The 23,361-nt window shown below is 37.1% G+C and overlaps 3 protein-coding genes across 5 annotated transcripts in view; 1 reads left to right on the top strand and 2 right to left on the bottom strand.

The window, feature by feature from the left end:
* Nucleotides 1-13,977: 13,977 nt before the first annotated feature.
* On the bottom strand, nucleotides 13,978-15,014 carry LOC110184166 (pfs47 receptor). The gene is made up of 2 exons (XM_020952577.2): nucleotides 14,966-15,014; nucleotides 13,978-14,891 (listed from the first exon to the last, which is right to left on the bottom strand). The coding sequence occupies exons 1-2, from the start codon at nucleotides 14,970-14,972 to the stop codon at nucleotides 14,041-14,043; spliced, it is 858 nt and encodes a 285-aa protein (XP_020808236.1). The 5' UTR covers nucleotides 14,973-15,014; the 3' UTR covers nucleotides 13,978-14,040.
* A 1,413-nt stretch (nucleotides 15,015-16,427) lies between these two features.
* The window catches only part of LOC110184181 (uncharacterized), a 30,092-nt gene continuing 23,158 nt past the window's right edge, over nucleotides 16,428-23,361 (top strand). For 2 of the 3 annotated variants that reach the window (XM_086830167.1, XM_086830178.1), the window contains exons 1-3: nucleotides 16,428-17,160; nucleotides 17,279-17,506; nucleotides 23,112-23,284. The gene's annotated coding sequence lies outside the window, so the exon portion shown is untranslated. Of the gene's footprint in view, nucleotides 17,161-17,278; nucleotides 17,507-21,699; nucleotides 22,330-23,111; nucleotides 23,285-23,361 lie in introns of those variants that run through there. The other variant, XM_086830173.1, reaches the window with a different exon arrangement.
* LOC110184143 (uncharacterized) lies at nucleotides 19,278-20,453 on the bottom strand. Its single transcript, XM_020952553.2, has 2 exons — nucleotides 20,301-20,453; nucleotides 19,278-20,036 (listed from the first exon to the last, which is right to left on the bottom strand). The coding sequence occupies exons 1-2, from the start codon at nucleotides 20,451-20,453 to the stop codon at nucleotides 19,278-19,280; spliced, it is 912 nt and encodes a 303-aa protein (XP_020808212.2).

Raw genomic sequence — 23,361 nt, forward strand, 5'->3', positions numbered from 1 at the left:
TCATTTACATTAATTCCATTACATTTGCCAAGTACAATATACGAAAAGTAAACTTTTACCATTCCGCAAAAAAACTTTAATTAATTTAAGATGTCGAATTATTTGTTGGAAAAAGAAGAAGACGCACACACACTCGTTCATAGAACTTTCCACCAATAATTTCCATTTGTGTGTGTGCCTGTGCGTGACGAGTTTTCGCAGCTTTCGTCACTGGGTCGGAAACCTCAGAAACTATTTTCCTTTCGGCCAAGCGAAAACTTTCAAGAAGCTGGCAATTTGTCGACGTTGCCCAGAGTTTTCCCTTCAGTTCTAACAATTTTTCCAGGCCTCCGTTGGCTCTTTTCCCATTGCCATTTATTCATAGAAATTTCCTACACCTTTGGCTTGCACTTTTCCTTCCTGATATCTGATCCGGCAGAGTTCTTGGTAACCCGGAGGAGTGTTTGAATTACTCAACAAATACACCTAAATCTTATAAATAAATAAATAAAACTAGGAGCAACAGTGCAAGATGGGTTTATAATGGCTTGAAAGAATGTATGTGTATCCTGGATCACTTGATTAATATACTTTGTGCTTTGTGATACATTCATGATTAAGTTTCAGGTTCATCTTGATGTGTTCCAAATTAAAAAGCCCCTCGACCTTTAAGATTTTTCTATGCCACATCATCATAAAGTTAAGGTCACTTCTGGTCTTACTGGTGGTACGACCACATCCGCTTTGGGATTTATAAAATGCATAAAAATATGCATTTACTAAGGTACAAATCTCTAGTATTTGAATTTAATTTTAAATCCATTAAACCATAAAGTGTTAATCAATTTTTGTGAATGATTTGCCAACTATTTTAACAAGAATCTTTTGCACCATGTCGAAGGCATGCAAAAGTGTATTTGCACATATGACAGGGAGATCCCACAAGGACCTCTACTTGTGCCTCCTGCTTCCTGGAATTCCCTGCCTTGCCTGCTCCTGGCTGCTGCTCCTGCTCTCGGTATGTCGAAAAGTTTTGATATTAAAAAAAATATATATAAAATAAAAAATAGAAATTCCTTTTTGGCCATATTTTGTGCATGCTAAAATTGTGGCTTATATATTTAACAGCCATCCCATGGCAGCCGAAAAGTTTTTTGGGAGCAAAGTTACTAGAGCCGCATTTCTCCTATTTTTCACTACAACCAACACACTCCCACGCACATAAGTGAAAGGGTGAGAGGGGGGAAAAAAACAAGTTGAATTTTTGTTTGAAGAGGTGCTGCCGTATTTTTTTGTTGTTTGTTTGTTTTTTATATTTAACATGTGTGCCTGTATTATTCACACACACAGACAGCATCGTTTGCTCTAGTTTTATGCCTTCTCTGTTGGTTGTTTGGCTCAAGTGTCGGTTAAGGTCTTGTAAAAATTAATAAGCGTGTAAATTTTATTGTAATGCCACACACACAGATACACACACACACCCACTCAGTTTCCAGCATAACGCATTAAATTGTTTATGCATATGACGGAGTCTCTCCTACTTTACTTTATGGGACTTTGTGCTATTTACTTCCACAAAACTCTCCTCACCAATGCCTTTGTTCTTTTTATGCTCAACTTGAGCTTAATGGTGTTTTGTTTTCGGAACTTCCACTTCCGCACAGTGGTTATCAATTGCAATATGAATAAACTTACATTTTATCTCATTCGGTTTTATGAAATCCGAGTTTTATGAAAATAGGAATACTATATAATATAACTGCTAGAGAAACGGGTTTTTAATTTAGAGGATCAGTAACTATCTTTCAAGAGTAAGCTACTATGAACAGTAAGTAACTATTAGCAGTAAGTAACTTTGACCAGAAAGTAACTCTGAACAGTATGAACATTAAGTAACTATGATCAATCTATGACCAGTTAGTAACTCTGAACAGTAAGTATCTATGGCCAGTAAGTAACTCTGAACAGTAAGTATCTATGACTAGTAAGTAACTCTGAGCAGAAGATGTCAATGAAAATTAAGTAACTATGATCAGTAGGTATCTATAACCATTAAATATCTATGAGCCGTAAGTAACTATGATCACCAAGTATCTATGACCAGTAAATATCTATAACCAGTAACTGCGAACGATTAGTTACTAACATTGAACACTAATAAACAATGACTTGCAACTTTTGAAACAACATATTTTTTAGACCTAGCAGGCAGCAGGCACTTCGTTCCGGGGATGTTAGAACCAGTTGGGAATCATACATTAACTATAAGCAGGAAGAAACTATGAGCAGTAAGTAACTCTGAATAATAAGTATCTATAATTAGAAAGTACCTATTAGCATTAATTAACTCTGAACAGTGAGTATCTATGACCAGTAAGTAACTCTGAACAGTAAGTATCTATGACCAGTAAGTATCAATGAACATTAAGTAACTATGATCAGCAAGTATCTATGACCACTAAGTATCTAGAACCAGTAAGTAACTTTGAACACTTATAAACAATGACTTGCAAGTTTTGTAACACAACACATATCTGAGACGTGGTCGGCAGCAGGCACTTCGTTCCGGGGATGTTAGAACCAGTTGGGAATCATACATTAACTATAAACAGGAAGTAACTATGAGCAGTAAGTAACTCTGAATACTAAGTATCTATAATTAGAAAGTACCTATTAGCATTAATTAACTCTGAACAGTGAGTATCTATGACCAGTAAGTTACTCTGAACAGTAAGTATCTATGACCAGTAAGCATCAATGAACATTAAGTAACTATGATCAGCAAGTATCTATGACCATTAAGTTTCTATAACCAGTAAGTAGCTAGAACCAGTAAGTATGTATGATCAGTTACTAACATTGAACACTTATAAACAATGACTTGCAAGTTTTGTAACACAACACATATCTGAGACGTGGTCGGCAGCAGTCACTTCGTTCCGGGGATGTTAGAACAAGTTGGGAATCATATGCACAGGCGTGCGAGATTTGTTTTAAAATAAAGAGCAAGCTATTTGACTGAAACTAAAGAGTTATTCTTCTATATAATTTTACTAGTATATAAATCGGAGCATGGCGAATCGGTGGACTATATATAAACATATATATATATCTGCCATAGGAACGATCGGACAATTTAATGAAAAATTAATAATTTCTTAACTTAGCTTTACTTCTTGCTAAATATTTATATTTTATTCATCTAAAACTTTGCTTGAGTCCCACTGTGCTGGGGGTATAGAAATAGCCCTGGTGCTAGTTCACACGCTTGTTGCGCCCACTGTCTCTTCGTCTTTTGTTTCAAGCGAAAAAAACGGGCTAAAAGGAAAAAAATAGAAAGAAAATCTGCATAAATAATGTTGAGCCACGCTTTTCTGCGGCAAGTGTTGATGATTTGATGGAAAATTCCGAAACTAAAGCGCGCAAAGTGCGAAAACAAAACGCTCCAGCTTAAGCACAGTTAGAAAGGCGGATGAAAAAGTGGGTTGCTTTGGGTGGGGAGAGGGAAAAGCTCCAGCCCACCGTCCCACCCACCGGAGCGTGGGCATTCTATTTTTCTTTTTTTTTTTTTAGATGAAACGTGGCCCTCCATATTTTCCCCTCCAACCGGACCCGGGACGGCGCGAGAGTTTATTATTTAGCAAACTGACTCCGTGGCGACATTCGGCTCATTTATCAGGCGAAAGCACGTCACGTCGTGATATTATAAATTACTTCAGACAATATGCACCAGGGCCCCCCTCAGAGTTGTCTTACTTGGCTCTAGTCATAATACGAAAGGTTCTGCATATACTGGAAAGGTCTGTTTGTCCGCTGATGAGTAAACTCCAAAGTATAGCTAAAAGCTTCACAGCTGGAAAATTAAAAAGAAAACTTCAAGCTTTTCTTTTTTTGTTTTACTTCCAGGAGGTTTCGAAACAGAAGGAAAAATTTTGAAAGAATGATATAGAGTATAATATACATAGAACTACGCTTAAAGTAAGTTAAACCGATGATAAGATACAGGTTTCAATTACCTATATTGTGTAGGTTTTTTCAAGGATTTGAGATATTTTTAGGACGTTTAATATATGACTAGAATAAAGCCTAATCAGACTTTAACCTGACCAACATGAACCGGGGACTTAACCCCATTTTAAATAACTCTGCACGCCGCAAAATAGAACCCCCCCTCAGAGCCGAGTCGAGTCTGTGTGTGTAAGTGTGGAAAATGTGTTAATTAAAAGTTAACGTCTGATCGCGTTACACACGAAACGTCACCGGGAATCCACGTACCACATATACGTTACACGTACGGCAAAAAAAAAAAGCTGGATAGAAATGCCCAAGAAAGCCGAGATAAAAAAAAAAGAAAAATGTTATAATTCAATTTGTGTTATGTCAACTGCTGTATAAATACAGAGTCAGGAACTGTTTGAAAGGGGAGGAAGTTGTCATCTCCATTCAGCTGTGAAATCTATTGACAAGTGCATTGACCCCTGCCTGCCACAGATTATGAGGAGCTCTTCAGATGGCCAATATATTTGGTAAAGACTTGCGATGCAATTCCTCTGATTCGGAATTTAATTTACAATAGCTAATGCATCAGTGATTTTGTTTGTAATTAACAGGCAGCCAGAGACGGACCTGGGGCTAAAGGCAACACAAAATCTTTTGAGGCGCCAAGAAAATACAATCAAAATCATTAAGGAAAGGGAAATCTTTATGAAAACATAAGCCTTGATTAAACTAAAGGGGAAATTACACAGAAACTTATTCTTAACGAACATTAAAACTTTAATAAGACATAATCCTTAATTAAACTTGAGTGGAAACTATACTATAACTCCTCAGGATGCATTTAAAGCCAACTAACAGGACATCACATTTTGTTATCATTTCTATAGTATCTTTTACAATTTATGTGAAAAGTTCAATGCTTCTATAAATTGGCAATTAAAAACAAAACCTAATTAACACCCCCAGATGACTGGCGAGTGAAGGAATCGTATGGGGAACAAATGCTTCAAGTCAATGAACCCAAAACTTTTCTGATGACAACAATACCAATAAATAGAAATAAAAAACAAACAACAAAACAAACAAAAAACACAAGAAAAACAATGAGGGAAACGCGAGGGAGATTTCTTATCGTTGGGTCGATTGAAATGCGAGCCTATGCACATCGCCAATCAAACGACTTTGACATTGTGAAACAATTTAAACAAATGTTACAATGTACAGAAAAATATATATTGTGAAAATAAACAAAAATGAAACGAGAACTCTTTGTACTGAATTGCATGCAAATTGCCAGCAAAGTTTTCGCTGAGAAAGCGCAATAAACTGATAAAGCTTAAAAGAGTTTTTATTTCGTTTCAGATTACCTGCACCGAACAAAAAATTATTAATTTGGTCAGGCAACAGTGTTCTAGACGGTTTGGCCTTTAAACATTATAATAATTATGTATTTTTAATAGAATTTAAGCTGGGATTTAATATATTTAATTACTTTACATATTTACTGACATTAAAGCAGCTTTTTAATAGATTTAAGTACTTAACATATTTAATGGAATTTAAGCTGCCTTCAAATACATTTTATTACTTTATACACCTAATAGAATTTAAGCTTTTAATATATTTAATTAGACTTAGGAAAACATAAAATTTAAATGGGTTATTATTAATTTTAAATGGAATACTATTAACCCCCTTTTAAAATTGCTTTTTTTTAGTTTTCAGTGTTTTTGTCACGCTTTTTGCATGCTTCTTTTGTTTTTCTAATTTAAAGACTACATTTAAATATTTTTGTATAAATCATTTTGGCATAGCACAGAATTGTTGAAAACAAAGGGAATATATTCGATTTAATTCTAAATGAATATGCATTTAATAACACAAAAGGTAAATATCATAAATTGTAATAAAATATTTATAGAACATTTTTATTTTAAGCTTTAATGCTCTAGGAATAATAGTTTTTGTTTAACTTGCAAATAATATTGTATTTCAAATAGTACTTATTTAATCTAGTGTTTGATACCAGCATTTTAATTATAAATTTACCTAAATCTAGTATATCGAATTAATCGATAAAAGGTAACAGTTACCGATTTCTTTCTCTTTTTTCACTTGTCTCTTCTACTGCAACTCTCTTCTCTGGCTTTCTTTCTGCGCTGCTCTCTCTTACAGAAGCTTTACAAAAGGGCTTACGTGTCCAAGAGAAGATTTTGTGTAAAGGCCATTAAAACTTTTTTTTTTGTATTTTTTGGTGTGTAAATCGAAAGCTAACGCGGGTGATGTCAAATGGCCCAACTTTTAATGGAGCCAAGAAGTTTCCTTTTCCTTACCGGTTTTCCCCGAATTTTCTCATACTTCGCTAAGGCAATTTGTGCAATTCCGAAGGCTCCGTTTCCCAAAAAAAAAACCACAAAAAGAGCCGAAAAAACTTGCTTCCTTTTTTGGAGGCCATCGTCAAGAATTTTTCTTATAATTTTTTTTTTTTTTGTATTTTGTGTTGGCCAGCTCAGAACAAACAGTCAACGTAGCGTGTCGCCCTTTGCATATTTGCCTTAATTTTCATTTTCATATTCAGTTCGTTTTATTTCTTTCCGGCCTTTAATGGGCAGCGATTTGAGTAAATGAGAAAAAATGCTGATAGGCCAAGTTAATATGAATGAATGATGATAAATGCGCAATGTTTTTTTGTTCATAATTAATTTTTTTTATTGTTTCGTTTTTTTTTTTTTGTTGCTTTGTTCCGGCTAAAAGTTCCATTAATGAAACGAACAGAGAGAGAGAGTCACGTTTTTTTATAGGTCGGCAAAAAAAAGGGGGAGAATCTGAAAAATGAATTCGAAAATCAACGAATTCAATACAACTTGGCCCAGAGAAATCGCCAACAAATCAACAGGTTAAAGGGGGATGGGTAGCTTAAGTTCAATTGGATTATATTTATAAAAAATATATCATATTACATATGAGGAATTTTGTTTTAATTGTTTGTAAAAGAAAAAGTAGGTGACATCCTCGTAAAAGGGAAAAACCTATGCACTGAGAAAATCTAGTGAAAGATATTTAAAAGAATGCATAAACCAATCGAGGAGATTCTCTAACGTGAACATTAAAAATATATTCAATAAAATTCACCTTTTAATAAACTAAACATTTTAGAGCGTAAACTAAACAATTAGTCCTTCACCTATTTTTTTTAACCTCTTTTACGCTTGACATTTATGCAAAATAAATAACAAACTCAAATTAATATTTAATTCCACCATACAAACTATAAAAATTTACAAAAAACAAAAGAGTGTGAATTTTATATACTCTTGCAGGGTATTATAATTTTAGTAAGAAGCTTGTTATTCTTTGAAGGAATCATTTTCGAGCCTATAAATCATATATATTCTTGATCAGCATCAGCAGGCGAATCTTTCTAGCCATCTCTGGCAGAAAAAAAATGTACACATTTTTTCAAAATTTTTTTAAGGGTTACATCGTCAAAATTTTTAAAAATTTAATAAAAATTTAATTTTTTTTAAATTTTAAATTGAGTATGCAGATTTCTTAATCTAATAAATACTAGCATTGAAAAGGTTACCGAATTGAAATTAGTGCATTTTTGGCTAAGTTATGAGTGTTTTAAGCTTTGATTTGTCGTAAAAATTCTCATATAAAAATATAAATAAATATCCATTTAAGGAATCTCAATATTTTAATATTAGTTATAATCAATTTCCGATACAATTCTATAATTCAATTGCAAATTGCCAGGGTATATAAACTTCGAACTTTCCGTAGCTAGTTTCCTGTCTTGTTTAATATATAAATCACTCAAAAGGCCTGGGCCCCATCCAATTTCGAAGAGGATTCACACCTCAATACCTCTCCCCATCTGCTGTCATACTGTGGTGCCCATCATAAAGACCCTTTCCCTTCTTGAGAGAATTTCCACATGCAAAAAGGGGGCCCAGGTGAGTGTGACAGAGTTATAGAGTTCGATGCGAACACGTATACCTGGCCGTTCAAGCATGGCAATCTGAGCGTGACGAATAATGATTTTACATCACTCCCGAAGAATGCAGAGAGTGGAGGGGATGGAAATTGGTGGGGAAACTTTAAAGCGAAGACAGTTTTTCTTTGAGCAAAAAATAAAAAATAGAGCAAAGAGAAGAGTGTGTGTCTCTGTGTGTTGAATGGATGAATTTGAAATTTGCATTTAGTTGGGCTTATTGAGTTTGCATCTGTATCTGTCGTGCTCATGGCTCTTTTAAAGAAAATCCAAAGACTAATTTCATTTGACTGCAGTTTTCGCCAAAAGCAAAGAGAAGTCCTCATTGAAAGCCAAAAATGGGGGGGTAGGGAAAATTAAGAGGGTTGAGGGGGGAAAAATGAAAGACAAATTTGACAAGTACATAGAAAGACAGCTCGGAATACTCTAATTATATGCAAAAAGATATCCATTTTTATTCACTTGCAGGGTGAAAATCGGAATTCTATATAATATTACTGCCATAGAAACGATTGGTTAATGTTATCACTAAGTATCTATGACCAGTAAGTATCTATGACCACTAAGTATCTATGATTAGTAAGTATCTATGATCAGTAAGTGACTATGATCTGTAATTAACTATGAACACTAAGTAACTTTGAGCACTAAGTAACTATGATCAGTAATCAACTATGAGCAGTAAGTAACTCTGAACAGTAAGTATCTGGGCCAGTAAGTATCTGTGACCAGTAATTAACTATGATCAGTAAGATTCAATGAATCAATAAAAATATAAAATATAAATATAAATATAAAATATAAATATAATATATAAATAACTATGATAAGTAATTAACTATGATCAATAAGTATCTATGACAAGTAAGTAACTCTGAACAGTAAGTATCTATGACTAGTAAGTCTGTATGATCACTTACTAAATTTGAACACTAGTAAACAATGACTTGCAACTTTGTAACACAACACATATCTGAGACCTGGCTGGTAGAAGGCACTTCGTTCCGGGGATGTTAGAACTGGTTGGGAATCATATGCATAGATGAGCGAGATTTGTTTTGGAACAAATTTAAGCCATTTCAATGAAACTATGGAGTTCTTCTTCTATCTAATTTTACTTGTATATAAGTCGAAGCATGGCGAATCGGTGAACTATATACATATACATATATATATAGCTGCCATAGGAACGATCGGGAAATTTCAAGAAAAATCAATTATAACTTTTCCAGTTTTTAAAGGCTTTTCATCAAATTTGATATATATTATTATATATAAATCTAGAATTTTGTGTTAAACTTTATTAAAATCGGACACTATATCATATAGGTGCCATACAAACGATCGTCAAAAATGAATGAATTAAAAGCAGGCATTACTTTACTGTTTTTTTAACATAAATATGTATATTAAATTTATATTGTATTAATTCCTAGTGGTCGAATTTCAAACTGCAAGGGTATACAAACTTCGGCTTGCCGAAGTTAGCTTCCTTTCTTGTTTTATAATATTTTGCTTGTAAATATATAAAAATGAGTTTATATTTCAAGTGTACTTGTGATATGGGCACATACATGTAATATGGGCACTTGGACGGCAACACTTTTGGGCCACTTGTTTCTCGAAATTGAAAACCATGAGGCGCATTTAAAGAGATGAAGTGACAACTGGCATACTGATGACAACACACACACACACCCAACCCAAGGCGTCAGGGAGGGATTTACAATGATGGGAGGGGCTCTGTAAGTGTGTGGGGATCCTATAAATATAACAAGTGCCAAGAAATATGTACATAAATAAGCCACCAGCGGTTCGTACTGTGTGAGGCAGATGCAGATACAGTGGTCATTCTGTTTATACCTTCGCAGGGTATTGTAACTTTGGTAAGAAGTATGCAAAGCAGCCGAGCCGATCTAGCCCCTCTGAATTAAACTTTATAGTTTGCCTTCTATTGCTTACATAGAAACTATCATTAAATGTAGAAGAAAATGTGGTTGGTATAGACGTTGGCTTATTATACCTTATAACATATATGTTTATTTTTTTGTACCGTAGCTTGATATTCAAGTCTGTTCACAATTACTGGAGAAAAGATTATAAATTAACCTTAAGGATATCTAAAACTCAGAGTATTGGTAGCTTCTAAAAGGTATTCAAAAATGTAGATATCTCATACTCTAGATTTTTAAAATATTGAAGGTGTATGTGAAAACAATGATTGTATACAATTCCAGCTTAGCTTAGATGGAAAAGGTATTCTTCGATTTGTTTATAAAACTATATGAATCAAGCCTGCCACAGAAATTGAAGAGCATAGCCTCTTCGGCAAGCCCCTGATGCTGTGGGTTCAGCCTAAAGTCTTATATTTATATTTTGGTGGGCGGTACCCTTGCTCAATTAAGAGTTGGTGATTATTGTTATAATACCACCAATAAAGGGTTTATTTAAATTCGCTTGCTACACTTGCAGTTTCTCTTGAAGTTAAGTAAGATTTAAGCTAAGTTGGCCTTAGTGGAGCTCCACTGCAATGCTTTTGTTTGCTATCACTGTTTCAGTTTCTGTCGCTGCGTTTCTGTAATTCTAGATTTCTGGTTTTCAGCATTTTCTGCATTTTCTGCACTTCCCCAGCAGCTGCGACTAATTGTTGCTTTTGGCGGGGACAAAAAATGTATATATATGTGGAAACGGAGCCGCCGGAGGAGCCATGAAGAGCATCTGAGAAGAGTGGAAAATGGGGTTCAAAGGGGGCAAAATAGGAGCAGACAGGATGCGAAGGGCTTGTTCGCGGACTGACTGTGAAAAGTGCAACAAACTTTTACAAAATAAAACGAAAATCTAGCCCAAAGGCAAAAGGCTGGGGGAGGAGCGTTCAATGGTGCTGGTTGGCAAAGGGGGCGTGGCAAATGATGCGCTTCTTTCTGCATTTTCGAATCACAAACACGCACACACCCATAAAAACAACCACAGCTGGAGAGACTCTCATGGACTCACACACATGGTGAAAAAGAGCGCGAAATGCAAAGGAAAAAAAAGGAACTTCATTGAAATTGAAGCACTCTCATTAGGAAGAACAAAAGTTGCAGGACGAACGAGCTGGACAAGAACCAATAGAGTAAAGGAGAACTTAAAAAAAAAAAGAAGAAAGCAACAGAATTAAACTTCCGATTTTGATTAAGGGAAAAGGAACTACAAACTAAAGAAGAAACAAATATGGCACTATAATTAAATGGAAGTGCAAGAGCTTGCTTCGAATTCCCTTCGCTTTAGCTTTTGTAGAGCAGAGGTGGCCATGCAGAAAACCCAAGGATAGCTTTCTGATTTGATAAATTACCATTAACAACACTTATTTACTTTATAAATTACAAACAAATAAGGCTATTCCACCACCGTTCGCTCAGTGCAGATCTCTTCTTCCGCTGTCTGTTCTCAGCCCCAAAATCAAAATCGTGTTTTGGGCTGAACTGTGTTGGTGCTTCTGATCACGATTACACCGTGTTCTTTCACACAGTTCCCGCAAATGTACACACGTCGCCAGGGACTCCTACATTCCCATTACAATTCGGAAATTTTGCCCTAATCAGAAGCCAGTAATCACTTGGACCAGCTTTGCAGATAACGGAAATTAAGGGTTATACAAATACATTAATTAAGCGGTATATTTACTTGATTTGTTGCTGTCGCTGCGGCGGGTTCATTAATCATTATTCTATCTATGGGGAAAGCAATAACAAATACCGCTGGGTCGCCGTCGTTCTCCTCCAGCTATCCCGGTCGCGCGCTCTCTCACACTCTCTCTCTCTTGTTATTGTTGCTGTTCCGTGTCACCAAAAAAAAAAAGGAGTTGCTTTGTTGTTATTATGGTGCTCGCACTTGTTGTATTGTATCTTCACACAAATAAACAAACACAACAAGTTGCGCGCTCCGCGGGAATAGTAAACAAATGCAGAGCACTTGTTCTCGGTCACACAGAACTCTATTGCACACACGTCGTTTCGGTTTTGCAACAATTCCGCGGAAAAAAAACAAACTAGCGAAAAACACGTCCGATTTTTGTGTGGTGCTGTCAGTTGTATTTGTATCGTGATATCGTTGTTTGCCCAAATATCGGTATCGGTTGCGATAACTTTTAGTATTTTTTGAATATTTGTTTTGGTCAATCTGAATTCCGACTGGTATATTTATACACTGGTCACACAAACTTAAGATAGTTGACAGACTTTGGCGGGTAATATGAAAACAAGAGAGAATTAAGAGAATTTTGCGATAGAATTTAAAAAATTGAGAGGGTTAACAGAATTTTGCGGGAAAAATTCAAAATATGAGAGAGAGGTTAACAGAATTTTGCGGATAAATTAAATAGAAAAGAGAGGGTTAACATATTTATGTGGGTGAATTAAAAAAAAAAGCGGCTATCCTCTCAAGTTGGATGTTTGGTGCAATGCTGCCAATTCAGCTTTTTTTTCGTCAAATCTGCCTCTTTTGGAATATCAGACGCGAGAAAAAATTGAGAATTTCGGGAAGTGGGAATTCTGGATTTTTCTTAAAACGTATTTGGCGTTTTTCCGTTTTATTTATATGTTACCAAAATAAAGTGTACCAGTTTGTAAATAAATATACATCTGAGTAAAAGAGTGTCACAAATTAATCATTTGGGGAACTTACAGTAATACAAGATATATCATCGATACGATATTTATAAAAAATATCCGACAAACCTACATAAATCAAGCTATGTCTGGCATATTTAAAAAAAAAATGCTCTTGAAGTTTGAAAACTAGCTTATGACCACTAGATAATAGCTTTTATTGGCTTATTTGTTCATTTTGCTGGACAACGGAAGGAACAAATCAACTAATTTGTATCTCAAACCTACAAAGCCAGCCTCGAAACGCCGCAGCTGCGCCTGTTAATCTTTTGGACATTACTACCTGGTCGGAGTCGGAAGCCACGTCATGCATCGAAATAAAAATCAGATTCGGATTGGAGCGAAGTATCTAGCGGCTCGAACCTAAACAGCACGCGTTTAAAGTTGTTAGTAAGCTTCTGTTTATGAACATATTGAGTTATTTTCCCACTATATCTAGCGTTTTACACCATTTTCTAGCTATCTTTTTAGCTTTTTGTGCACAAAATCTATCTTATACGGGTAGTCATGACCTAGCAACACTGGTGAAGCTGTCGAACAGAGTAACCGTTGGCTACAGAACTTGAAATACCATCGATGTTCTGCGGCACGGTGATACATCGATATCTCATATCGATACCACAGCACTTTCCTAGCCAGACATCTCAGTATTTTAGTCTTTTAGTATTATTTGTATGTGCTTGTTTTACCCCGCACAATAAAGGTGAAAAACTTTGCTAGGTTGAAGTCTTGTCTAAATCGATAACATAGGACACTTAATATATTGTTCTCTGTTACAGGAGTGAAACTTCACTATAAGCTACTGATGCCATAATTATAGACACCAAAGTTTAAAGTTGAACGTGATGAAACATTGATCGTTAAACGTTCCCTGTTTAAATAGCCATAATATAAGGCGATTTTACTATATATAATTATAATATAATGTGTTGAACAAATAAATTAAAGAACTTTCCGCATTTAGAATCACAAAATAAAAGTTCTCTATGTGGGCTTTATTAAATGGCTAGAACAGCACCGCTGGCACAGCCTTTTGAATGAATTTCTTATAATCATTATCAAACTGCGATATCTGGCCGGGTTTTACGACTAGCTACAATTGTTGTTGTAATGATCAGTCACTACGTGAGTGCAAAATGCCAGACCCGCTAATTATGCTATAAGTGGCGGGCAATTTATGGCTTCAAATTGATAACCGATAACAGAATCGATAACTGCAAGTGCAAAGTCACCATATTTACGTTGACTTCAAGTTTTCTTGTGAAATTTGCAAATTATACGAAAATTACAATATATTTAGCTAATTAGAAAGTGTGTGTAAGTCTCCAAAGTAAAGAAGGAAGTCAACTTACGCGGAAATTACACAAGTAAGCTTTATTCCATTGAAAACAAAAAAAATCGTAATAAAAACCAGGCTTAAATACGGACCAACACTTCGTAGTGCTCCAGACGCACCTCCTCGCCGCCAAAAGGTATGTAGATGCAGCCATGCGATGGATGGATCTTGCCCACACTAAGGCTGTCGCAATAGATGGCCCTGCCCACGTACAGGGACTCTCCGTCTACGTTCGGGCCGGAGGACAGGGCCCCGGGCACCACATTGCCATGGGAGGCGGGCACCCAGTGGAAGCCGGCTCCCGTTAGAACCTGAACATCGGTCAGCTCGTGCTCCGCTTGGCCATAGGCCGCGTAGGCCTTGCCCTTGGCCGGCACCACTTTGGCCGGCAGCAAGTCGCCGTTACGGAACACGCGTCCCACATAGATGGTGTCCCCATTGGAGTCGTGACCCGCCACCAGAGCGCCCTCTGGTATATTCGTGGCTGTGGTATCAATCCAGCGTTCCGGCTGGCTCAGCACCTCATACGAGAAGATCTTCACCTCATCGGAATCGTAGGGTATGTACAGGCAGCCGTGCGAGGGATGCACTTTGCCAACGGTAAGGCTGCCGGCATGGTAGCCCCGACCCGCATACAGATACTCTCCGTCGACATTCTGTCCCACCTTGACAGCTCCGGGCGGCACCTGGCCGTTCTCCGCCGGCAGCCACTCGTAATTAAAACCGGACAGCACTTCATAGTTCTCCAGCTCATGCTCCTCGCGGGCATAGGCCACATAGGCCTTGCCCTTATTGGGTATCACCTTGGCGGGCAGCATGTCGTTGTTGAAGAAGGCGCGTCCCACAAAGATCGTGTCGCCATCGGAATCGTGGCCAGCCACTACAGCATTTGGTGGCACGCTGCCGTGACTAAAATGCATCCATCGGTGGTCTGTGAGTAATTTTAATTATACAAACGTATTATATATCTAAATATCCTTTAAGTTGTGAGGGTGTTACCATTACCTTGCATTTTTCAGTCCGTTCTCCAGCAACTCCGGCGTTTGACTGACTTGACGGCTGATTTAATGGTCTTTCCGTGTTTCCGCTTCGCCTTGGTACATGTAGATAAGAGCTTATCGATGCCCAGGCACCCGATAAGGGATCCCGGACAGGGCCGAGCCCAACCTCGGTTGACTCAGATCTTGTAAAGCTTCGCATTCTTACCCGCTGATTGGCCAAGTGTGGGAAAATTGGGTAATTTCATTTAGATACAGTGTGAGACCTGAAAAAGTACATTGCCATTAATTCTTATAGGTATTATTTAATTTTTAAAGACTTTCTTCTTGTTCTTTGAAAACTCTCTACCTTAAAAATACGTTTTGAGTTGCAACAAGACCTTCTTATGCAACTTATCTTCCTTTATGCTAAGGCACTCACTTGATCCTTTATTTGCTCTTTAGCCTTGCAGTTTCTGGTATCCAGTTTTCCGCTTTTCCCCGCTGTCCAGCTTGTCCTTTTTCCACTCGTCCACGCACTCCACTTGTTTAGTGGTCGCCAGCTTTGTATTTGTTCTTTTCCTTTTGTTTTTCCCCCGCATTGTTGCTCTTCAATGATTTTTCCAGAATTTCCATTCATGTTTTTTCGAGAGTGGTCGAGTGGATTGCCGTTGTTTTTGTATTTTTTTTGTATTTTTTATACCCATTTACAACTATTTGAACGAGGAAGAGTGGAAATAATTTAAATGGTCGGAAAAGTGGGAGTTTGTGAAATTGCCGTGGCATGTTTGCACCTGTTTACATGGGCTCCGTGCCACAGGTAAAGGGGGGCAAGTTTTGTACTCATAAGCTTTGACCGGATTCCTGTGGGGGTAGCAGTATTTTCCTCAGCTTTTCCTTTACCTCCCAGCAAGCCAATTAGCAGCTGTTCAAGTAAATGACATTAATAATAAGGGTTTATTAGTAAAGGATGCACTTAGTCCTTCTTCGTAATGGCAATAATCTAAGTAATATCTTTAAGAAGGAGTAGATATAGCAGCATCGTCAACTATTCTTTCCACATAACAATCTTTTAAAAAGTATTAATACATAATTAAGCTTTGAAGGCTAATAATATTATTCTTAGCCTTTTCTCTCTTACTGGTTTTCCCATCTCTTGGCTCATTTTCCTATTATTTTTAACCCTTTCCTTTAATCATTTCCACAGTAGCTCGAACTAAATTCCCGCTTTTGCGTAACCCCTTAACCCTTTGGTGCCCCAGTCCTCTATCTGACACGCTTTCCGCTCTCGATTCGCATCCGCTTGCCATGGGTCCACCTTTCAGTTATCGTTGTGCTCCTTTTGTGCCTAAAGGTAGTCCTTTTCTACACTGAAAATATGTTAGCCTGCTTGTAAAACGAATTAAACTAAGACCTAGGATTATTTTTAAGACTACATTATTATATTATTTAACAACCTTTTAATTGCTTAATTTTATTTCCAGTGTCCAGGCAGTTGCAGCAGCGGTTTCGCTTTTTGGCCACACAATGCGGCAGTTTTTCGAGGGTAAAGCCAATGGCCTACAGGAACCTAGAGGCCTTAAACAGGCAACCTGGGTGCATCCTGATTTTTTGTGGGAATGGTAGGACAAACACACACACACACGCAGCTACACACATCGCTCTCGTCCAGTAGGAGAGAGATCGACGCATCGTCCGCCGCCGCCGGTCACTCACGTTACGTCTGCGGTTGCGACAAGTCTGGCGCTTGGGACTGCCCACCACCAGAACCCTCTACCCCTTTGGCTAATGGAACTCCCAACCACCGCTCCACCAACTAACTGAAAACAGCAACAATAACAACAAGAGACCTACCAAAAAGTTGGGCATTTCAGGGTACTTAATGTTGTGCATCGTGCACCCATGCACCACTTAAAGAAGCCGCAGCCTTTAAAGTCATCATTTAGTTGGAAAATAAATAAAAACAAGGATGGTGGCGAATGGGGAGGAAACGTGGAGCCCCTTAATGACCATCATTTGGTAATACGTAACCAGGGAACCAACTGCAGGGAGAGCTTAAAGTCTCATCAACGAGTCCCGGCAATTTCAATTGTTGCCCCCGGACAGGACACTTTGCAATTGGCATAACCAATGAAGCGTCTGAAATGGGGTTAAACAAGGGGTCACAGTTACACCGGAAACAGGATACTCGCCACAAATGAAAAGGAAAATGTCTATAAATAAGTAAGTCTACGACTTGATTTTATATACAATGAATGATAAGGAAAGTAAGTTACAAGTTTAAACAGATTTATTTTCTTTAAATATTTCTAACCTATTTCTTTTCCATTTTATTTTTCAGTGCTTCTGTGTTTGGGAAAACGTTAAACAGCTCAGTGCCCCGTGCGTCCATTTTATAATTTCTGAAAAAGTTACACTTTTGGCCTGCCAGGAATTCTGCGGTTTTAATGTAACCACGCCCACCGACAGTGTGTGCCAAAGCCTCTTTTAAAATCATCATTCCCGTACACAAATGTTGTCCGGCATTCGCCCAACCGAATTAGTTGCAGGAAGCGGTAAAGGATTTTCGGTGAGTGCCCAGAATTCAAATCGAAGCCTGGAGTCAAAAGTCGAGAGAGTCGGGTCATTTGCGGGCACACATCAATTAGCAATGGCATCCAGGCCAAAGCCTCCCATAGTCAGAAATCGTGAAACATTAGTGAATGTTTCAGAGAACTTGTGGTTGGGTTTATGGGTAGCGCTCATAACTGAGTGGGGATTATATTATAGTTTAATAAGCTGTTATGAAGGTGTTTCCAAATGGTTTCTTAGAACTCAATTTAAAGGGGTTTCACTAAGCAATGCAAGAAGTTAGGCAAGAGTTGGCAAAGAAATATATTAGGTTATTATCATTATTAATTATTTGTATAAGTTTAGTGAATATTGATATAATCTATATAATATCTTTGCTATTTCCACCTGACAAACCTTTGTTTATATGCATTTATATTTCCCTATCTGTTAGTTAACCTTTCCTTTCCATTTTTAAATTCTTATATGCATAGTAATTTCCTTATTCAGAAAACCCATACCCCAGAGTCAGAAAATGCGCAAAAGTCCCAATCCCTTGGCGTCTCTACATTCCGACTAAATCACTCCATTGCGTTTTTCGAGGATCTCTAGTCCAATCTCGGCACAAAAGGGAACTTTTAATTATACATCGGCCCCGTTGGCTTTTGTGTAAGGTTGCATTGCACTTACTGGGGCTTTTCCGGGCATATCCTGCTATATCCTGGCAGCTACCATTTCCCGGCTCATTGCGAAACTTCTGCGCTCTCTCTCTCAACTTGAAAAGGAAGTTGCGGAAAGTGAAGTATAAAGCGGAGTGGAGCCGGGCAAGGATATGGCATTTTACAGCTTGATTTCCATTTGGCCATTGAGCTCAATGTTTGTACTCCAGCTCATTCTCTCTTTCTCTTTGGGCGCTTTTCACAGCGAAACTCAACTGGTGGCAATACACTGACAGAAAGTCATTAATGAGGGGTCTCTTAATATAGATTTTTTAGCTTTTTGTTGAATTACAATGTAAGGAAAGTGGGGTATCCTTGAGATACTTTTAGTTAAAGTTCTGAATTAGTTTTTTTGTAGTGTGCAAAGGAACAACGAATTTCACGCTTTCCTTGTAAGCTTCTAGATGTTATTATATCTTGGCAAATCTCCTGCCTGAGGAGAAGTTCTTCAATTTGGCTGTCGATTTGCCTGGGCACCAGTTGAATAGTTGGACTCCACCTCTGACTCATAACCCTCTTGTTAACCCTTTAACAACATCTGTGGCAATAAAAGACAAGTTTATTGCCGGTCCGCATGAATATTTGTCTTTGCCAACACCAACTTTCTCATCCCCAAGGAGCAATCGCAGGAATGTGTTTCATTGTTGTTTATTTCCTTCTTCAGCTTGGCTAGTTTGTAGTTGTTATTATTCAAAGGGAAAGTTCCACATAACACCAAAAAATAAAATAAAACATCAGATTAATACGGTTATGTGGGATGAGGTTCCACTGGAATGGGTTATTATTGGTTGTGTGGAACACATGTGAGCCTAATGATGGCCTTTTGATGATTCCAATCTGTGTTAATCTAACTTTAAGGGGTCTCCTGCCAAGGACCTCGCCCGTTTTCTCCCTTAAAAAGTTATTTTCACCAGAAAAAGTCATAAAGATCGATGGATTATAATCAAGGGAAGATCTATTCCCAAATTATAGAAAATAAAAGGTTTCTTCCGTTACATTCTCTTTTTTAATAATTATAAAAATATATATGTATATATATGAAAAAAAAATTATTTATATGTTTATAAATCCTTAAAGCTTTCCACTGAGCTCTTCATCAAATTCTGAAGTAGGAGGCGCATCCGTGACATCCGCCCTCACCGAGTACTCTTCCTTGTTTACACTATAGTAAATGGTCAGATATTTGCCCGACTGAATCCTCATGGCAATGTAACCACTCTGTCCCATATCCTTGGCCATTCGTCGGTAGATCACATGTCCGCTGCTCAATACCACTCGCACCTCCTGTGATCCATCCTCGTTCATTCGGGCATTCTGCCTCTGAATCTGCACCAGCTGAGATCTCAATGGACCACCGCCACCACTGCCAATGGGTTTCAATCCCGGCAACTGGATCAATGGCTCACAGCGGCAACTTAGCTTCTGGGTTAGCGGACAGCTGCCTTGAGAGCTGGGAGCAGGTTGGACTGGTGCTGCCACCACAGGAGTCACAGCACCCAGACCCAGATTGCCAAGATTCAGGCCGCCCAGGGTGCCAAAGCCCCCGTTCATGGAGCCCAGTCCCAAACCACTGATCAGATTGGGCAATCCTCCAACCAGAGTGCCAATGACAGGGATATTCTGACCAAATCCAGAAAACCAACCATTCTGGGGCTGTTGGCTCTGGGAATTCGAGCTGGAGGCCACCGGGGTCACCACAGTGATGGGTTGCAAAGGCTGCAGCTGCTGAAGAGGAGGAAGTGCTGGCAGAGGCTGCAGGGGCTGATTTACACCATCGAAGAAGATCGGAAAGTTGCCATTAGATCCAGCCAAGCTCGTTGGGGCGTTGTTCTGGGGAAAAATGAATGGGAAAGTGTAAAATAATTGTCTAGAAATTCTATTAATTCTATTTTAATTTCAGGTTTTTTATAGAAAATAATCAGGAACAAAAGGAGGTCCTTGTTCGAAACGAAAAGTGAGAAACTGGTTTAGTGAATAAAGATGAGTGGCTCGAAGAGCTCTGTCTTAAGCTTTGGATGTTATTATTTACTAATATTTATTTATTTTTCTATTTTGCAATCGGAATTTTCTGTTATTATAATTTAAACATCTTACCAATTGACGCTTGTCACGTCTATCTAGGGTTTCCTTTGTTTCTTCAGTAATTCTAACCATAGGCTTGGTTGTAGTTGTCGTTTTGGTTGTGGTTAAAGCCATGCCCGCAGCTATTAAAGCCATAAAAATAACCAAACTCGATTTAAGAGCCATGATTATTTGTAATTTAATTCAATAATCTGAGAATACTATTTATTTATTAGTTTCTGATTATATTGAGTCTCGAGTCCCTTGTATAGTTCTTAGGCTGACTTGGCTCTGATTCGCTTTGATCTGCTAAAGATATCAGCCTCTTCTTATATATGATTTTTTGGCGTCAAAATTTTATAATATTCTTCAGGGTTCTTGTTTTTTATTTTTGGTTCTTATTAGGGATTTTAGTACATGAACGAAAACTGGATTTCTTTACACAAAACAAAGTGGGTCAGCATTTAAAAACGTACATTGGCTTAATTATTTATTGTATTTTTATATGGAACTGAAGAGTTTTGTAAACTTAACCTGATTATTAAAAAACATTAAGTTATGCATATTGAAATCTGGTAAAGAAAGAACCTAAAACAAATGTCTTATAAAAATTTCTTTAATACAAATTACATTAATTTCCCAAAAATTGTACCATAAACTTGTTCGTTAAAGAGGCATGGCATTAAATCATGGCATATTCAAAGGCACATAGCCACGTAAATATATATATATATATAGTAATATATACAGTTTCTTGACAAATTGCCTGGGGCTTGCCATGTCCAGTGGCAAAAATCAAATCAAATTAAATTTGTGCCAAAAAAATAAGGAAACTGAAAAAAAAGAAAAGAAACTAAAGTAGGGAAGCCGAAGTTTATATACCCTTGAAAGGTACAAAATGTTCCCATTCTTAATATCAATATTTATGGATATTTTTAAATGACAATTTTGTGCTTAAATCAAAGTTTAAAAAACTCATAACTAAGCCAAAAATGGATTAATTTAAATTCGCAAAGCTGTTCTCTTCTAGTTTTTAATAGGTTATAAAATCTGCATACTCAATTTTAAATTTTAAAAAATTTAAAATTTTTTCAAAAATTTAACAAATTTTAACGATGCAACCCATTATAAAATTTTGAAAAAAAATTAAACAAATTTGTTTCCTTCCAGAGATGGCTAGATCGATTCCGCTTTTAATGCCGATCAAGAATATATATGATTTATAGGGTCGGAAATTACTCCTTCACAGCGTTACAAGCTTCTGACTTAAATTAGAATACCCTGTAAGGGTATAAAAAATCAAAATACAAAGCAAAGGGAAGCGGGGAGGTTGAAAGCCAGGCGACAAAAAATGTTTCGTTTGCATGGAAATTTCTGTGTGTGTGTGAGATTTTCAATTTTCCCAAAGAAAATGAAAGGAAGATGGAGAAAACGGAGAGGAAAGCAGGAAGTGGTGGAGTAAAGCTGAAGCTGTTTGACAGCCGCTTGCTGTTGCGGACTCATAAATCAAAAAAGTTTTTGACAAATTGCACATTGACGACGACGACGACGCCCTCTCGGTTCGGTTAAATAGAAATTGAATTAAATTAAGAATCTGGCTGGCCCTGAAAATATACCTCTACCCACTTACACTTTAAAATCGAAGCAAAACGATGTCAAATGATTCAAACTCTGGGGGACCTGGGACCGGTTTGAGCTTTAAAAATAATACTTTATAGCGGCAAATATTTTTTATGACACATGACAGCGACAACGGAGACACAAAAACCGAAATGCAATAAAGGAGGGCAAAAGGCAGACGAAGAATCCTCATCAGCAGGAGGAGGAGCAGGAGCAGGAGCACGACTTGAGGATAACAAAAGGCTGCGTCATCAACAGCAGATGCACCAAAGTCCACCCACCACCACTCATCACCCTTGACCCCCGCGGAAAATCTCATTTATAAATGACGTTGTTAAAATTACCCGAAAAGGGAGTAGAAAAAATATGACAGGACTGGCGAAAGATAGCTAGAAGGATGCGTCAGGACATCCAGCTCAATTAATATTATCTTCGTTGTCCAGTAAATTGCCAAACAAAAATAAGCACATATTTCTCCTTAACTAAGCCAATGAACTTCGATTACCCCCGAAACACTTTAATTAGCACCCCCAGAGAATGCCATATTAGCACTTAAATACCCTCAAAGACATTTACGAGCGAAGAGGGGAACCTTGCGGATTATAAAGTTAATCCTCTCCACTTACCTGTGTATATACATTTGCCGATTTTCATCATCTTTTTGGCATTACAAAATGCAGTTTAACCCCTTAAAGGGTAACGGAGTCATGGAAATCTTACAGTTGGAACGAAATTTTGTAATTAGAATGTGATTAAAATTATTTAAAAAATATTTACATGATAAATTGTTTCAAAAAAGTATTAAATAAATCTAAAAACAGACTTAGAAGTAAATATATTATTTTCAAAACCAACTGACAAGCATTTAAATTATATATTTCACTAAGCAAGTGTTCAGAAATCATCACGTAACTGGTATTTGTAAAAGATTTTGTTATAGTTAAGTTATTTATATATTTTAAAAGACATTCTCAACAAGTTTAAAGACCTTAAAAGGTCTTTCATTTATTAGAAAAAAATTGTTTTTCTATATCTGAAGATATGAAATTACTGAGAATATATATTTAATAGGAAAAGTATAAACTAAGCATAGGAGTTTTCTCTATGATTACCGAAAAACTGTGTTTAAAATTGTATTTATGTGACTTACATTAATCTGATAATTTCTTTATTCGATTACAATAATAATTAACATTTTTGTATATATTTATTATTAATTTCCAGCCCGATTAAACTTAAAACTCAAGGGTTAAATGCCATAAGCAGTCTGGACGGATTATTATTGGCCCTTCCGCCACATCACCAAGTTCTCTTTGGTATTTGCGGCTCTTATTTGTATAACGGTATTATGCCAATGTGAATATAGCATTACACTGAACAAATGCAGCATCTAAAAGGTAAATAAGAATATTTCAGGTAAATGAATAAAATTCAAATAGGAAAACTAAGTTATTGCTTTAACTAATGAAATGTT

This window comes from Drosophila serrata, unplaced genomic scaffold (genome assembly GCF_035046125.1).
Source record: "Drosophila serrata isolate PLE 108 unplaced genomic scaffold, ASM3504612v1 contig_23, whole genome shotgun sequence".
Taxonomy (NCBI): Eukaryota; Metazoa; Arthropoda; class Insecta; order Diptera; family Drosophilidae; genus Drosophila; species Drosophila serrata.

Excerpts from the sequence above, each read along its gene's own strand:
- LOC110184143 (XM_020952553.2), bottom strand. The coding sequence starts at position 20,453 with ATGGCTCTTAAATCGAGTTTGGTTATTTTTATGGCTTTAATAGCTGCG. Across the intron at positions 20,037-20,300 it reads GACGTGACAAGCGTCAATTG|AACAACGCCCCAACGAGCTT; the intron begins GTAAGATGTTTA and ends ATTTTTCCCCAG.